This window comes from Manis javanica, chromosome 3, assembly GCF_040802235.1.
Source record: "Manis javanica isolate MJ-LG chromosome 3, MJ_LKY, whole genome shotgun sequence".
NCBI classification, from domain to species: domain Eukaryota; kingdom Metazoa; phylum Chordata; class Mammalia; order Pholidota; family Manidae; genus Manis; species Manis javanica.
Window position 1 is genome coordinate 172910192 of NC_133158.1, and position 18649 is coordinate 172928840.

Sequence of the window (18649 nt, forward strand, 5' to 3'; positions counted from 1 at the left end):
GATTTTGTACCCTGTGACTTTTCTGAATTCATTTAATACTTCTAAAAGTTTCTTTTGTGTGTGCATATAATCTTTAGAGTTATCTAAATATAAGAGCATTTCATCTGTAAACAGAATAAACCTTTTATTTCTTTCTTCTTGTCTAACTACCTTGGCTAGACTTCCAGTAATGTGTCGAACAGAAGTGGTGAGAGTGGATATCCTCACCTCTTGGGACTCCAGTGACATAAGGTTTAGATCTTCTGTTATTGTCCCACAGGTCCTGAGGCACTGTTCCCTTTTTTAAAGAAAACTGTTTCCGTTTGTTTTTCATATCATATAATTCTATGAACTATCTGCATGTTCACTGGTACTTTCCTCTGATTTTTCTATTCTGCCGTTGAGCTCATCCAGTTTTATTTTTATTGTTTTGTTTACTTTGGTTATTGTATTTTTCATTTCTGAAATTTCCGTTTGATTCTTCTATCTTTCATTTCTTTGCTGAGAGGTTTTACTTTTCCCCTTTGTTTTAAGAGTGCTTGTAATTGCTTGTTAGAGCATTTGTGTAACTGCCTTAAAGTCCTTGTTGGATAATTTCGACCTTTGTATCATCTCGGTACAGGTGTCTGTTAATTATCCTTTCTCACTGGAGTTGAGGTTTTCTTGGCTCTTGTTATGAGTGATTTTGGATTGCATCGTGGACATTTTGAGTACACGGTTATGAGACACTCTCTCCTTTACAAGTCTATTTTAGCAGCAGGCCATCTGTTAATGTTAAGAATTCTTGTGCTGGCCCACTTTTGTGGGCTATGATTTAAATGTCGGTTACTTTTCAAAGCCTTTTCTATGCTTTTGTGGTCTGCTGCTTGTATGCTACCCAGAGACCAGTGTGAAATCTGGGCAGTATTCCATACCATAGTTCACTCTCCGAGGTTTTTGCTGAGTTGATCCTGGTCAGTTTTACAAATGAGAAGTGTGCCGGACTTGATACATTGATTTAAAGCACCCCATTCTGCTATGGACTGAATTGTGTCCTCCACTTGCTTGAATTCATGTAGTAAAGCTCTGAGCCCTGATGTGCTGGTATTCAGAATGAGGCCTTTGGGAGGCAGTTAGATTGGGATGAGGTCATGAGGGTGGGGCCCTTGTAATGGGACTAATGCCTTTAGAAGATGACCCACCAGAGAGATCTTACTCTCCTCCCTTTCTCTGTCCCTCCCTCTCTCCCCATGCCTGGGGAGGACACTTGGGAAGGGAGCCACCTTCAGGACAGGAAAGAGCTCTCCGTGGAAGCTGACCTTGCTGGCACTTTGACCTTGGGCTTCCAGCCCCCTCTACTGTGAGAAAGTGGCACTCACGCCTGTCTCCCCCTTTCCTTCCAGTCCCTGCTTCCAGGGCACTGAGGCCTTAGCGTAGGCCCTCCAGCCTCTCGAGGGGCATCTGCAGCAGATCTTGGCTGGCCTTCCCACCTCTGTCCTCCTGCCTTTCCATTCAGGGTGAACCTCAGGACTGTGACCACTGTGGCACTCCCCTGGCCAAATGTCCTTCAGTGGCTTCCTGTGCCTTCGGAAAAGCTTAGGCTCCCAGCCAGCAAGGCCTGGATGCTGGTTTCTGCAGCTCTGGCTCTTGCAACACCTCCTCACTCCCAATCTAGCTTTGCTGATTGCATTTCCTCAAGGTGCCGAGGACTGCTGAGCTGTGTGCCTCAGCTTCATCTGGGTCATGCTTGCTTGGGCTTAACTAGCTTGTCCTTACTAAGTCCTCCCCAGGTGAGAATGGGTCCCTATAGGGGGTGTGACTTACAGTGCTAAAGTCCCTCACACTTAATGACCTGGGCTTTCCTGCTGACTTCCCTACACTGTAGCCTGCAGAGCCAGTGGCTCCGGTTCCCTGCACTGCATTCCGGTTGTCCAGCACTGGGCTTGATGTGTGGTGGACAAGGAAGTGAACATCAAACCTTCCCCTGCGTGTTCAGCCTCACAGCTGCACTTCGATTCCAGCTGCAGCGTTTTGCAGTTCATGGGGGGCAGGCCTTTCTTCTGAGGCCCCTCAGCCTGCAAGCCCTGTCTTGTCTCCTCCTTCTATTTAATTCCTATTTTCTTTCTATATCCAGTAGAAATGCATCTTTCATTAAAATGCTCTCAAATGAACCCAGATGAATTTCATACTTTGCCAGTTGAACTGAATCCCAGAATAGATGACAGACCATCGTGGAAGGGCGGGTTTGGAGTCCTAGTTCCTCGCTCACATAAGTAAGGGGACCTGGGGAAATGCTCCCCCAACGCTTCTTACCTCCTGGGGGCTCCCCTTGCCCCGATGGAGCCTTCTGAGCTCCCTGAGGATGTGGGTGGAGCACTTACTGGCACATCAGGGCATTTACAGGACTGCAACACCACACCTGCTCCTGTCCAGAGCGCCCCTGCCTTGCTCTCTGTCTTTGGTAGCACTGCCCTGGGCATGTACGGCCTTGCAGGTGCTATCGACAGCCATCAGGTACTTGGCAACACGCAGCTCTCTGTTCCCCTGCCAGGGTTGGGAGCGGTTGCCCCAGGCCCAGTTATAGTTTGCACTTTTAGAAGCACCGACCTTATGCTGAGAGAAGGCTGGGAAGTGATATTTCAAATCCAGAATCTATGTGGCAAACACTTGTTGGGGTGGCCTGACCTACTTTCACTGAGCTGATAGCTAACCAGTGCAAGCATGTGGAGGCAGTGAAACAGCGTGCACCCCAGCGATGGCAAGGCAGCCAAGTTTGATTAAAAGTATCCTGAGCTTATTGAATGGTTCTAGGTAAACATGGTTTTGAATAAGCCAATTGAATTCATATGAAGAAAAAATTATATTAGGTTAATTTATTTGCTAAGCTTATTTAATGACTATTCATGATATTTTTATTTCTGCAGGTAGGTGCATTTCTCTTGTCATAAAAAGAAAACAAGGAGAAGGATGACATGCAACAGTTTCCTAGAAATAGGAGCAAAACTACTATGCATGAAGATCATCCCTGTAGTGTGCTTAGAATTTAAAATCTGGAAATAACGTATACTGCATGGAGCTTCGACATTAAATAAACTATCTTTAGAGACATTTGGGATAATATCCTGGGCCTATGTGGAGAGGACTGAGTTGGCTAGTAATTTCCATTTAGTGCTGGGAAGGGATGACAGGTAAACCCCCACAGGTGGGGAAACCACAGTGTGAGATCTGTTGCTATAGCCAAGGGACTCAGGGACGTGTATTGACTTCTCCTAGCAGAGGACCTCAGTGCTTGGGATCCTCTTGTGTCAATGAAGCAAGAAGCTGTCGGCCAACATTTGCTCGCTTTTCAGTCTCCTCTGGATTGTTCTGCAATTTCAGCTTTGTTTCCAGTCTCTGCCTCCATTCTTCCCTGAGCCTGAGATAGAAAGAAAACACATGAATGGAGCGCTCATCTCCATGGCTGTTGGTTCAGGGATGCTTCCTTCCTTTTTTCTGAGAGTGTGTGTATGTGCACTCACGTGTGTGCAGTTAGGTTTTAAGGTATGCAGAGGACTTGCAAATTTAAATAGATACATATTTTAACTCTCACTTTTGTTCAAAGTGTTCCAATCTTAAAATCTTAATCCTGTGAACTTTCCTTTGGAAGTGCAATATCTTTAATGGAGAGGAAAGAATTCTGTCTGTGCTGAATTGCTTACCCAGCAAAGCTATCTTTCAAAAACAGGGGTGAGATAAAGATGTTTCAGACATGCAAAAACTGAAAGAATTCATCACTAGCCGACTATCAGCACAAGACTTGTCAAAGGAAGTCCTTCAAGCTGAAGGAGAGTGACACCAGGTTGACAGCAGACAATGGTTAAAAGCAAAACTGTTAATTATGTAATGTGGGGTTTACAACAAATGCGGAAGTCAAACTGTATTTTGTACAACAGCACAAAGGCCGAGAAGGGAGAAATGGGACAATACCATTGTAAGATTCTTATGCTGTACATATCAAGTGAACGACATGCCAAGTGAAGTTGGACTGTGGTAAGGATGTATATACAGAGAGTAAAGCAGCCACTACAGTAACACGAGGAGATATAGTTAAAAAGCGATCGGAAGAGATGAAATGGAATCATAAAAAATATTTAACTAATCTAAAGAAGGCAGAAAAAGGAAGGGAATAAGGAACAGGTAAGAGAAATAGAAGACAAATAGCAAGATGGTAGATTTAAACCCAGTCATACCAAATGATGGAAACAATCCAATGAAAATGCAAAGATGATCAAATTGTATCAAAAAGTGATATCCCAATATAGGCTGCCTACAGGAAAATCACTTTAAATATGAAGACACAAATAGGTTAGAAGTAAAAGGATGGAAAAATAATCCATCTTAACCCAAATCAAAGAACTCTGGAGTGGTTAAATTAATATCAGTCAAGGTAGATTTCACAGCAAAGAATATTACCAAAGAGAAAGAGAATCGTTTGGCAATAAAGGGATCAATTCGTCAAGAGGGTATAACAACCCTAAATGTTTGTGTGGCGAGTTTCCAAATACATGGAACAAAATGTGATTGAACTGTAAGAAGAAACAGACAAATCCGCAAGCAGAGCTAATGATTTCAGTACCCACATCTCAACTGTCAATAACACAAGCACACAAGAAATTAGGAAGGATGTGGAGCATGTGAACAACACTGTCAGCCAACTGGTCCCCACCATAAAAGGCAGTACCTCCCCAACATCCCTCTGGCTTCTCTTAGTGGCTCTTTCTCTATGATAGAAACGATAAGGAGGAAGCTGAGGCGTTTGCTGTCTCACCCGGAGACCCAGAGGGCTGAGATTCTCCTCAAGCGTCTTGCTGCTGCTGTGTTCAGTGCCGGACTAAGTGGGAGTAGGGAGCAGGGAGGGGAATGACATGCTGAGCCCTGTCCCGGGCCTCCGCCAGGGCTGTGTTCTCCATTTTTTGAAGGGACAAGACTAGTGGTTAAAATCAGAGATGTTCTGAAGCAAGGCTACCCAGGGAAATGGGGGAGAAGGATTCAATAAAAGCCTTGACATCCCACCAACCAGAAAGCTTTTTTTCCTGCAGCGGGGCATGCACAGAGAGATGCTGCCCGCATGTATTTTCATGTTTTAATGAATGGCATAGCTTGTCCCAGAGCCAATTTTGCTCACCCCTTGCCTTGCACTTCCTGTAGGCTTTGGTTTCCTGATCATTCTCAGGCGGGTTTCACTGCCCCTGAGGCCTCTGCGTCGTGCTCCCGGGGGGCACACGCGCCCAGGGCATGGGACTCACTGTGGCCTCTGGTTGGCGGCGTGCTGAGTGGCCTGGCCTGAGGGAAGGAGGCTGGCAGGGGCCGCAGAAATGCCTGCTGACTGCCCCAGCTCAGCCTCTCTCCGATGAGAGATGACACGATGCTCCAGCATGAAGGATGGCCTGTTTTTTCTTGCCCGTGGCTGTGAATACAGCCGAGCTAGTCTGTGTATGTGGAAGCCCCGAGGGCTCGCCTCTACCGTGAGGAGGGGGTTTGGAAGGCAACAGAGTTTCACTCCCGTGAACTGACCCGCGGTCTTGCCCAGCGGCCCCGGACTGCCGGAACGGAGTCCGGGCGGTGCTCCCGGGCCAGGCCGCCTCTGCTCCCCCAGCACCCGGCCCCGCACAGCCCGTGGCCGCAGCGGTCAGCGGAGATGCGGCGTGTGCGCAGCGAGCCGCGCGGCTCCCACAGTGACGGTCTGCGCATGCGAGTTGCCGCTCTCCGCTTGGCAGGCTGGCTGGCTTGGCCAGAGCAGCGACGCCCAGCACAGGAGCGGGAGTCCATCAGCTCTTCTCTGGGGACCACACACGGCATCCTGAAAACTGGTCGCTGCTTGCTGGATTGCTTTGCACGGACTCATCTGCTGACCTGCTCTGCAAGTTTAGTGTGACCCTCACATGCCAGAAATGGTGACAGAGAGGAGAGATGTCTCTGTTTATAAAGATAAGAATGACAGTACATTTGTTGACTGAGAAGAATTTTGAAAATTATTGCCCATAACTATAGGTGGTGGCAGGAATGTACACACGGAAAATTAAAATAATTACATCCTCTGAGATGCTCATCTGGCATTCTGCTGGGGAAATGGATTTTGCTTCAAAATAATAGACAAGGGTGATAAACAATGATGCGTCAATGTCTGTCGTGGGAGAGGTTGTACACGGCGAGGGGGCTGTATGGGAATGCCTGCCTTTCTGCTGAGTTTTGCTCTGAACCTAAACTGCCCTAAAAAATAAAGTCTGCTTTAAAAATTAATTAAAAAATAGACAAACCATCCACATACTTTCTCAGTGCACTTCTTCCCAGGCGGTGCTCCTCTGATTCTCGGTAGTAAGTCTGTTTGCCAATTTCCCTCTCCCAGAAGCGTTTGAGCTCGTGACAGGTGTTCCGGCAGAAGACCTCCCGGCGGGCATACTGGTTGTTCATCCCCTGAAAAAGAAGATAGCAGCAACCCCCCACAGAACATGGTCCCTTGGACTCCAAAGGGTACACACTGTTTGAATCCAGGCCCTACCATTCATCTGAGGGAGGGCCTGGCAACCACAACCTCACAAGGAGGACAATGACACCACCTCACAGCTTGCTCTCAGGACCCAGTGATGTGAATGCAGAAGCTCCCCAGGGGAGGGTGGCATGTCACAGGCCAATACCTTTGACCTTCCTTGGTCCTCACAGAGGAGTGGCTTCTCAATTTTTTATCAACAACTGGTGTGTACAGTCCATTTAATTATCCATTCAATTGCCACAACACCCTCATGAGTGTACATCATCTTCCTCATTTCATAAGTGGTATGCTTGAGGAGTTACAGAGCTTGCTGGTGGCCCCATGACTATAGCTGGCGGTCAGCAGCAGGCTGAGTACTGCTGCGGGTTTTCAAGTACTTTACTAAAGGCGTTTGCCACAGGAACGGTCCCAGTTTCTGCTGTGCTCTGGGGTGTGTGTATGGAATTATACATCAGACACAAACATGATCACTTTTTACATGAAGAAACTGCCCGACTCCCAGACCTCAGTGCGTCGAGCAGACAGGGCAAAGGCAGGGACTGGAGGGCAAGATGACTTGTGGCTATTGGAAATATCCAGGGAGAGGCTGGGAGGCAAGGGGATTGAAAAGTGGACTGATCCACAGGAGACTCCATGCCATAAATGGAGGCGAGGGGGCTTCAGAGGAGACTCCAGGGACTGTGCCTGTGCAGAGATGGCAAACGCCAGAGGAGGGCATTCGTGGGGTGGCCTGAGCAATGCCACACAGAGTTGGAGCTGCCTGGGGTTAGCGTCCAAGGGTCAGTGATACTGGGGAGGCATCTAGGTCTGGACACGGTTCTCTTGTACAGCCGGACTGGCACAGGGGGCAGGGTGGATGGAAAGAGGGCTTTGAAGTCAGGCATTTACTCCAGACTTGTTTGACCATTAACTTCATGTACCTTCTGCTTGTCAGTGCATTCTCCAGGACTCAGTTTCCTTCTCTTTAAAATTTCTCTGAAGATCAAATTTGATCATGAATGTGAAAGTGTTTTGCAAAATTTATAAAGTTCTGATTAAATGTCCTTTTATAGTTCTTAAACCTCCATTGTACAGGGCATAATACTATATTTAACAATAATGATCATAATACCCTCCCCTACTTTCTTTCTGTTAGAGATGAAATCATGCCATTTCTCTTTCCTTCTGGATCAGGGGTTGATAGCTTCCCCACTGAACTCAGCTACAGAGTTGTATTGATGACAGGGCTTCAGCCCCAGGGAGGCTGCATTTCATCAGCTGGGATGTGACCTGGGCACCAGAGGTTTTTAAAGCCCCCTCTCAGATGCCAACATTCAGCCAAGGTGAGGATGGCAGTGTTTGATCCATCGTCTCACTGTGTGGTCACGTCTGTGTCTAGAGCTGGCCAACAGAGGTGGTGGGGGAGGGCTGGGCACAGGGCTGTCACAGCCATAGCCAGCGTACAGAGTAGGCACTATGTCCCATACTGCAGGTAAGAAAGCTGAGGTGCAGAGGTAGTGATCTGACTTCATTCACCAAAGTCATACAGCTGGTAAGTGGGGCAGCTGTCACCCTTGGCCCAGGCTCCAGCCACTCCTCACAGCTGTCCCCAGTAGAGGAAGAGAAGGACTTTCTTACCTCCTAGAAGTGCTCAGTGATCTCATACTTTTTTGGCAAAAGAGTAGAGATCCAGCTGACTTTGCAGTAAACTCCCCACCCCAGAGCATGGTTCTTTGGAAATGCAAACTATCCTGCTTTATTTAAATATCTTAAGCATGCAGTGGTTCTCCATAAATATTTGTTGAATTGAATAAATGTCCCTGCCACCCCCTGAGTTATCTTCATCCTGAACCAGCAGTGGTCCCTTGGGCAGTGCTTCAGGCATTGAGGGAAGCCTGTAGGGACAGTGTAAGGGCACCTTGACTGCCTACTGACCCTGGGGGGCCCTTCAGACACATGTTACTGCATGATGTGCTTCTGAAGGAAACCCAAGGAACGAACCTCATCTGCACCGGCAATTGTTTACAGCTGTGTGATCATCTCCAGAAACAGTATATAGACCATGTCCATAACCCTAAATCCTGAGTGCATAGTTACTAAATGATCCTGATCCCGATAATTTTGAGATCATATGCAGTTTCTGGCATACAGGCGACACACAGTTTGGAGAAATGAATTGTTTTACTAGATTTTTTCCCACAAAATTTGGAGGGCTCAATTTAACTCTGAAGTGTTTACTTATTTAAGACAATGGAAGCCTCGGCCTGAGCAGGGACTGTGCATACATTCAGAGCACTTCACAACAGCTCGTCTGGATGCACTATGTGTGTGTGGGTCTGGAGGCTGCTGAAGCTGCAGACGCAGGAGCTGGGATCCCGGGTGCACAAGAGGAGTCGTCTGAGCTGGTCTGAGGGCCTCGAGGTGCTTCCTAGGTGAAGGGGTATGTAGAATGTGAGATAGGAGCACCCAGGTTGCAGGAAGTGGACTCTGCAGAGGCCTGGGTGAGAGGCCTGCAGACCCAGAGCTGCAGAGACAGATGGTGGTGGCCTGGGGCTGGGTTAGGGACCTGAAGGCAAAGGGGCCTGGGGGATTTAGGGTTATGGACACCATCTATAGGCTGTTTATAGAGATGATTACACAGCTGTTAACAATTGCCAAAACTTATCAGTCTTAAAATGGGTGAATTTTATTCCATATACCTTTTGCCTCAATAAAAGCAGACAAGAAGTGTCTTCTGTCTTTGGACTAGACATTGATCCAAGTTCCCAGGCCCTAACCTACTGGGAGACTGTCAGCATCTCATTGTTAGGGTTTAGCTCATTCCTTCACAGATACCATGCATTTCTGTGAGCATTTGTGTTTGGGTTTCCTGGCTTCTAAAATGCAGACATTACTCTGCCTTGCAAAAGTATGATGAGGAAAGTATCAATAGCTGGAAAGCCCTTGGGAACTACAGGGTACTGTCCTTGACAAGCAAATGGCTCTATTCCTCCCTATCTCCTCAGCCAAGAACGCCATCCACCAGATGGCACTTCCAGGGAGAGAACTGGGTGTTACCGCTTCCAGTCTGTCACCAACTCGGAAAAGTAACTTCAATGACAGTTGTGAACTTTACAAAATCTAGTAGTGTTAAAGAAAATGACAGCACATAACACCTTTGCATCAACTCCGTTAAACAAAAGGTGTTGGAGTTTTACCATCCGTGAGGCATCTGCAATGCACGAAGGGCCAATAAATGTTAGTGAGCCGACAGAGACAAAGGCATGTTCATGAGGTGGAAGCTAGCGCAGTGCCAACCCTTTAGTTTCCCATGGCTCGGGTTACTCAGGAATATTAACCCAGACTAAGGAATGTGAGAGCTTTTTGCTTTCCGTTTTTTGTTTTTTAGGGTTTTGGCTTATATTGATTAATGTTACGACTTTTGGTTAGAGCGGCTTGTTGCACAGCAGCTGGTAGTGCCCCAATTATTTCTTCTGTCCCCAACACCTCAGAAGACCGCCTGACTATCTTGTGATTATTTTTCATAACATTTCAAAAAGCTTCATAAAGATCATGGCTTGAAATAGAACGAAGAGTTTCAGTTCAGATGAAATGCAGGAAGTGCACTCTAACCTGTCTCTCCATAGTTTCCAAAGTGGGGACAGAATGAGTGCACTGACAGGGGACTGAATCCCAGGTAGTGCTGAAGGCGCTGAGTCTTCCATTTTCACCCTGGTATCCCCAGTTTGCTCTCAAAGCAACCAGAGACCCAGAAGTGGGAACACGGCCGCGGAGAGCTGCAGAGGTCCTCGGCTTCTAGGGAGAAAGGCCCTCCTGGAGCTCCGAGAATGGGGGCAGCCCCTTGTGTTTCTCTCTGTTCCCTCAGACCATCCGCGACGCGCCGGCCGAAGCCCTGAGGGTAGGAGCACTTGCTCCCATAGGAGGAGCTGCGGGCCTGTGGGTGCCGCGACCCCCGCTTCTTTCTTCAATCAATCAAGCCTCTCTGCACGTGACCCCAGACGAGGGTGCAGAGCCGGAAGTGCTCGGCGGAATTGGTAGCTCAAATCCAGGCTTATGGCCAAAAAGGGAGTTTTTGGTCATAAACCTGGCCAAAACCTGACTGGAAAAAGGGAGTTCAGGGAACTGGAAATTATGGGGGATACCACAGAGGTGGGTGGACCTGGGGAAGGAGACTCCTTAAAAGTTGTTAATGACCCCTAAGGTGCCTCTGGGTTGCACATGTGTGGCTCTGATCCCAAACCGCTGACCTAGTAGAGAGAAAAATCACAGATACAGGAAACTGAACATCATCAGGCAACTAGATTAAAGTGAAATTTATAGGTCTCTCCACCCAACAAGGGCAGAATACAAATTCTTTTCAAGTGCGCATGAAGCAAACAACACACACACACAAAATTCCTAGAATAAGTGAGTTTAGCAACAATGCAGGATTTGAGCTCAATACCCCAAAATTAATATATGCTAGCATGAACAACTGGAAACTGAAATTAAAAACAAAATACCATTACAATAGTACCCCACAGTTTTATCTGTAATTGCCAAAAAGTGGAAACAACCCGGAAGTCCCCCAGTGAGTGAACGGGTGAGCACTGGAGCATCCGCACCATGGCATTCTGCGTAGCTTACCAAGGAACAGATGATTGACACACTTGGTAACTGGGATGGATCTCGAGGCATCATATCCTGCTGAGTGGAAGAAGTCAGTCTCAACGGACTACACATTCTCTTCGACTTCACTAATGTGATGTTTTTGAAAAGACAAAGCTAAATAATTGCCTGGGGTTGGGGGTGGAATCTAACTACAAAGTCATAGCATGAGGGGATTCTTGGGGAGTGAGGGAACTGGTCTGTATGGATTGTGACGGTGACCACACAGAGCTGCCTGTGTGAGAAATTCATAGAACTGAGCACATCACCCGAGCCATTTTTTGCACTATGTTAATATAAAAACATATTTAAGGATAGAACATGGATGGTTTTAACAAAATATATTTTGGCTTTTTGCTGATTTGGTAAATTTCAGTCATTAAAAAATCTAAAGATCACTTTCCCTGAAACACCATTGAACCTGCTACTCAATTGTGTCATGAGCCAGCAGCCTGGGCATCATTTAGGAGTTGGGGCAAATGCAGGATTTATCAAGCCCCAAATGTGAACCAAAACCTACATTTGAACTTGATCCCCAGATGATTCATGTGCATATTTAAGTTTAAGAAGCTCTGTTTCAGAATTACGAAGACCAAAGTGTAGTACATCCCCTTAAGCACTAGCCTTCTGGTGAGTCTCTCTATCTGAACATTCCTTGGGCCTGTCAGCATCTCCAGGAGTTTAGCATCTCTCCCTCAGCATGCACTGTCTTTCTGCACAGTATTTCATCTTACCAGAGCCTTGTGAACTGAGCACTGGCACTGATTACTGGCTGTCTCACAGTTTAGCTTGTTCTGAATGCACCATTTAAATATATAAATTTGATATGGAAAAGCGCCATGTCTAAGTCACACCTAAGCAGATGCAAAGTAGGGTTCTCCGAGGGCAAGATGACGCCCTGTGGCTGAGAAAGAGAGGTTTCCAAGGAGTATGCCCATTTCACTTCTCCCAAGAAGTCAAAGATGAACCATTACAGGCACACTCAAGTTCAACATCCTTTACCTTTGAGATGAATCTGCTGCTGTCTTGATGTGGTGTAAAGGAGGAAATCGCAGCTGTGGGGTTTAGAAAGGCTTCAGCCTGGTCCTGAAACCTCAGGACTTGGACCTTTATACGTGGGGCGGAGCACTTACAGAAATGCCTGGGCCTTTTGAGTTTACATGCACCGAATTAGTAGAAGAATCACAGAAGTCTCACCTTCCTGATGATAAATAGCCCCCGTCCCCTACTCCCCCTGCCCGCCTCAGGGCAGGCGAGCTTCTTCTCTGGCAGGCCCTGCAGGGACCATGACTTGGCTGGAAACAGAGTTCCTTTTTAGAGCACGTTCTGGATTATCCGTGAGCACGAACCTGTCGTGCATCAAGCAGAGCTGCCCTCCACCCCTTGGAGGGTAAAAGAGCCTGAGATGCTGTGACAAGTCACACTTTGGGGTCATGTTACAGGATGACTTAGAGAGGCGTGTTGCCCTTTGGAGCCTCTAATCCATGCCTAGGGCTTGGTGGTATTGCAGTCTGCCTACTTCTCCCCAAGTAGGAGCAGGAGCTGGCCTGCCATGACTGTCTTCTAATAAAGGGCACCCAACTTAGAAGGGCTTCTCAGTTGAAAGGGGCCTTTGAGCCATTTCCAGGAGCCCGCTATGTTCTTGGGTTAAACATTTAGAAGGATCCTGTCTGAGAACAGCCAAGTCCTCATCAAAGCCTACTGGGCCCCTGCTCAGCATGCTTCTGACTTAGCTACTTGAATTGTAGCACTAAAGCTCAAGCCTCCACTGCAAAATCTTTGGGCTGTGAAGTGAACTGAAATAGGTGATGTCGAATCTCTGAGGGTTAATAAGGCTGTTCCCTCTGAATGTGAATGCCTAATGGAGCCTGGAACCGATCATCAAGTTGAGGGCTTTTCCCAGGAGAGAGAGGGAGGCAGATCTGGAGGCCATGCATCTATTCAAAGTGACATGAAGAGCGACACTGATTTGCCCCAAGTACACTGAAAGAAAGGTAAAAAATACCTATTTTGCTATTAGTGTTTTTCTGCTGATAAATGTTTGATGCCAGCAGAGAGGATAGGATCAAATTGCTAGTAAAATGTTTTTACTGTGAGTGTTTTAATTCCTTTTTCCTCTTTAAAAGAAATCCACAGTGGAACTGAATGTTTAATAGGGGAATGGTTATCTTGAAGGATTTTTTTTTCTTTTTTTTTTTGCACTAACATCCTAAATACTAAAGCCTTCTCGGTTGCAGGGGATTCCCAAGCTTTACTTCCCAAGCCATTAGCAAGTCCTTTGAGAAAAATCTTATCAAGTTATGCTTCCCAGGTGTTGCTGCTCCCCCTGGGCTCACAAGCGGACTGAATGCCCGCTTAATCTCTTAGCATGGAATTTCCCAGCCTTCATAATTTGTTTACTTCAAAGGTCAAACATTTGTGATTTTCCCAATTCAACTGAATGTTGAGTTGACAACCTTCTGAATTTGCACACTGTCATTCTGCGTTTGCATCTAATTTATTTGATGAAGAAATTCTTCCTACATGTCGTCTGAATCAGATTCTCCATCCGAGTAAAACCCAGCACCTCACTGAGAATGGGGGTGTGCCCAGGATTGATGTTATCTCTAGATTTTTTTCTGAGAAGTTTTTTAAGAAGACTTCAGAGACAACAAAGCTTCCCTTCAGTGGGGAGTGGGGTAGGCTGACTCTGAGCACGTGCGTGTCCCTAGCTAGGGTCACTCACTTGGACCTGTTTCTGATGTATTTTCCTTGTTTCAGGGTCTATGATCACCCAGGGAAGGAGGAGAGCCAGGTCCTTTCGCCGCTAATACCAGCGTTGTTGGCACTACAGTTGAGCCCGGAACAATGCTGGGCCTGGGAGAACTGACTCCCAGGAAGTCAAAAATCTGCACATGACTTTGAACTTCCTAAAAACTTAACTTCTATTAAAAAGAAAATCCACAGACCCAAAATGGAGTCACTTCTGCTAGGCCAAGGCACCAAAAGGGGGCTTAATACCTAACCTAACTGCAACTTCAGCCTCCCCCAGAAACGTAATCGTAACTGCCAATCAGGAATTTTTTGGTCAGCAACCAAGAGGCAATCTGATGAGGTAATGTGTCACTTGCGCCCTTTCCATTCCCCCCACTCCCTGAAGAGGAGGTGATCTGCACAGTAAGGCACCTTATTCATCCCCTAAGGCAAAGTGCCCTGACCTGACACATCCCTTCTGATCTTTGGCCACTAAGTTCCCCCCACCCTCCTTTCTATAAAAATTTTCAGATCATACAATTCTTTGGACCATCTCTACTTGCTAAGTGGGATGCTGCCTGATTCATGAATTGCTTAATAAAGCCAATTAGATCTTCAAACTTACTCAGCTCAATTGTGTTTTTTAGCAGTGCTAATAGCCTACTGTTGACAGAAAATCTTAGCAATAACATACAGTCAATTACTATATACCTTGTGTTGTATGTATTATATACTATATTCTTACAATAAAGTAAGCTAGAGAAAAAGAAAATAGTTTGCCAAATTGTTGCAAATCTCCAAAAGAATTTCCAATATGTTTAGTGAAAAATATCTGCAGATATAAGTGACCCACATAGTTCAAACCTATATTGTTTAAGGGTCAATTGTATAGAATAGGAAATTTTTAAAATCCTATTTAATAAGCCTCACAGCTTAAGACAGGCCTGGGGATAATAGGGCACATCTATTTTTCCCAGTTTGTCATACTTCCACCTGTGTTTGTGATTTTTTTTTTTAACATCTGCAAAGTTTTGCATTTGTCACTGTAAGGTTTAATTTCAAGTTGTTCTGATTAGTTGGAGCTAGTCCCCCAGAAGCCACAGTCCTAAGGGGGTCCCACTAGAGGTTGTGGGAATTGTGAGGAGGGAAGGGTTTGGCTCCTTGCCTGAGCCTAGTCCTGGCTCTAGCAAGGTTCCTTCTCTGCTGCCTGGACCCCTCGGGAGCAGGAGCTTCCAGGACAGGGGCTACGGGTGACTTTTCTAGAACCTTGATATTCTTGGTTCTCCTCCCTTTCCTGGACACATGGATGACTGAACTACCAGACTTCCCTGCAGCTGGGCAGAGCCGTGGGACTAGCACTACGCAAACACCTGGAAAAAGAAGGAACACGTGTTGCTTACAGGCCCACAGCTCTTATGAGATTCCGCAAGCTTGCTCCTGCCTGGCGAACCTGAAGCCTCGGCTGAGATGGAGACGCCAGGTGATTGCACAGCCTGGGATGCTGCGATGTTGGGTGGCCCTGGAAAGTTGCCTGTACCTGTCCTGGGGTTTGGAACAAAAGACAAACTCCTGTACTTGTTTGTTTCAGGAATTTCGATGCTGACTTTACGACATCATAGCTCAGCCTGTACTGACTGATACATGCAGATATCAGATATCAATGTCAGAAGCTAAGTCTACCTTGGCTGACGTATCCAATATGATTCACAGAAACTAAGGCTACCTTAGCTGAGCCTTTGTAAGATTCGTGTTGTGTTTCAAATTTTCTCAGTGCAGCTTATAGAAATTTGTCCCGCTGGGACCCAGCCACAGATTACACACTGCATTTTCTTGCCTTGTATCTTTAGTTTCTATTAATCTGGAACACTAAATTTTCCTTTTGGTTTTTTGTGACACTCACATTTTTAAAGACTACAGACAGGTATTTTGAAGAACGCCTCTCAACTTGATTTTGTTTGATATTTCATCCATCATTAATGTCAGATCGTAGATTTTTGCCCTCGGTACCACTGAAGTGATGCTTCCTGCTCAGGACATTCTAACAGGAGGCACAGAGAGCCATTTGTTCCAAAATTGGTGGTGTCAACATCGGTCCCTTGAATAAGTGATGTCTGCCAGTTTGTCCACTGTGAAGTTACTATTTCTCCCTTTATAATTAGTGAATATTGGGTGGGGAGATACTTTGAGGCTATGTAAATATCTTGCTATTCATCAAACTTTCAGCCTCTAGTTTCAGCATCATCTGAGGACTCTTGCCTGTAATAATTTTATTATGATGGTTGCAAATGTACGTTTCTAACTCCATCTTTCCTTCTACATTTATTCGACGGCATTCTATAGTTTCCTCTTCTCAACTGTCTTATTGGCCTGCTGATATATTTACTATCACTAGGGACTCATGAAATCTTCTTCTATTCAATGAACTATAATCCATTACTACCATTATTAATCTTGATGCTCAAATTGTTGCCAGTGTGTTCAGCGGCAGCCTCATGCAGCTGGCTTCTGTGTCTTTCGGTATGTCCCCACACCTTTTGGCATGAGATGTCCCAGGCTCATCTGTATTTTCCCTACCCCAGTCCTGGAGTCATTTCTCTGAGGAGCCCTGGCTCCTTTTAGTGGAGAAAGGTACTGATGGACCAAGACCCGGGCGTGCTGCATGCAGGGGAGGGGTTGGAGCATCCAAGCCCCTCGGCACCTGGGATTCTGGCTGCAGTGAGTTATGGGGACGCTTCTATTGCTGTTGTCATTGGGTCTTTCTTCTTTCTCCTTTCTTGGAAAGAAGGGTACTTATGCTGATTCAAGTTTTGACTATGGGTTCTTCCAAAATGGTGAAGTAAAATTACAGGGTTTTTGCCAAGGCCCAGCTGGATCTTGAGACATTTGCATTCAGCGCACATACACTCATGGCTCTGGGGCTGAGCTAGGAGATGCGGTGAGCAGGGCAGGGAGAGACAGAAATAAACAACATGAACAGAAGACTCTCCTGCAGAAGATAACAACCCAGGGGCGAAGACCCACCCAGCCAGTGAGGCCAGCCTGCAACCAGGAATCCTCACCATCAAGTGTCATTCCGTTTTGGGCAAGAGGGTACCTGGTCCAGCCAGCAGATGCTCACTTATGAGAAGGGAGCTGCTTTACTAAGTTTGGGGACGGAGCAGAAGTAAAGAAGTCATGAGCCCTTGGTCAGAAGAGGGTTGGCAGGGAACACATTGCCTCCCAGACTGAGGATGCGGCGGAGCCCCTGAGGGCCGCTCTGTCCTGTGGGGTGGGCTCTGGGCAGCCCCTCCCTAGAGGGAGACAGTTTCATTCACTGCTGAGATGCAAGGACCATTTAGGCCTTTTACGGCAAGTTCACGGTCAGTAAGGCAGAAATCGGGGCGGCAACACGTCCGTAGTGTGTCTGTCTTCTTGCTGATGTTGGCTCTGGGACACCTGGAGAGTTCAGATGGGCTGCCGCGGTGCTGAGGCTGCTTTTCGGGGATAAGCTGACTGGATCAGGAAGGGCCTGCCCAGAGCTGGTAACATGCACCCCGCCCATCAGCCCAAGGATGCTCCTGCTTCCTCAGGCTCCGTCGTGAGCCCCACCCCCCAGGAGCTCACAGTGCTTTCACACATGACACAGTAGTTATCCCATTGCTTTCCAGGCAGAAGAAGTATAAAAGCAGCAAAGAGATGTTTAAGTTTGAGCATAGGAGACTAATTTTCTATGAGGGGGGAAGGCAGGATGAAACTAATATTTGTTTATATTATAGTGTTTTAGGTTCTAGAAGGTTCCTTCATTGCAGCTTTTGTCCTGTTTTATACACAGGAAAACTGGAGCTGGGAAACACTGGACACTGTGCCCGTGACCCTGCAGCTGGGAGAGGCAGAGCTGGGACCCAACTTAAGCCGGTCTGACCCCAGCCACGCTCTTGAAGTTGGTGTGTTTGTATTGGTTGAAATGGACCCCTATATTACGCACAAAAGCTAAAAATTATAAATATCCTTATAAAATATGATTAACATTGTATAATTTGAGCCACGCCTGCCTAAGACATGTCACATCCCTGGTCATCATGTTAATAGGAAGGAGGTAGGGGATTTTTGAATTTTTGATATTTAAATAGAAATTTTTAAATCTTTGATATTTAAATAGAAAATAGTTATGGCCGACATGGTCCAGTTAAAGAACAGATGCCCCAGTAGAATAGGATTGCCGGGTCTGATCAGTAGAAAGTGCAGGCTTGGCATCAAGGACTGTGGGACCTGGAATCCAGGCGACTCCATGTGATTCCTCACAGCTCACCTTCATTGGCTGTGTAACAGCCACAAACCCACCACCAACACAGGTAAAAGGTGTGCAAAAAGGGATGGTGACCTTCCCACACAGCACTTTGAGGACAGTCCTGACCACAAATATGCCAACCTTTTATCTCTTGAGGTTGCTGCTACTTGAAGATCATTTCTCTTCTTTTGGTTTGTGAAATAAGGTCACCACAAGCAAAGAGGTCTCTGGATGGCTGGGCCAAGTCTGGGAGAATTCTGGAAGCCATATCAGTAGTTTACTGCAGGGCTGTGCCCCTTACTCTGCCCTCTCAGGGTGGCTTTAACCTTGGGCAAGGCTGTGCTCCTGTACCAGGGCCCACGGGTGGTTACATAGGAAGCAGCTGAGTACCTGTCATCTCCTGTTTCTCTCAGCAATTCCTTTCCCAGGCCGGACTCCTTCCTCTCAGGCTTCTGAATCCAATGGAGAGACCGAGAGTCCTGAGATGATTGTGATCCTGGAAAGCTAAACATTTAATGCTGGTTATGTAGAACACT

At 46.6% G+C, this 18649-nt stretch overlaps 1 protein-coding gene across 4 annotated transcripts; it reads right to left on the reverse strand.

Moving 5' to 3' along the window:
• Positions 1-2805: 2805 nt before the first annotated feature.
• On the reverse strand, positions 2806-6573 carry LOC140848516 (protein FAM240A-like). Of its 4 annotated transcripts, XM_073232415.1 has the most exons (3): positions 6497-6573; positions 6266-6411; positions 2806-3373 (listed from the first exon to the last, which is right to left on the reverse strand). In XM_073232415.1, the coding sequence occupies exons 1-3, from the start codon at positions 6497-6499 to the stop codon at positions 3241-3243; spliced, it is 282 nt and encodes a 93-aa protein (XP_073088516.1). In that variant the 5' UTR covers positions 6500-6573; the 3' UTR covers positions 2806-3240. The 4 variants fall into 4 exon arrangements, 2 of the variants coding, with proteins under 2 accessions (XP_073088516.1, XP_073088517.1); XR_012129545.1 differs by lacking the exons at positions 6266-6411; positions 6497-6573 and adding an exon at positions 5512-6237; XM_073232416.1 differs by having other exon boundaries at positions 6266-6565.
• Positions 6574-18649: the final 12076 nt, after the last annotated feature.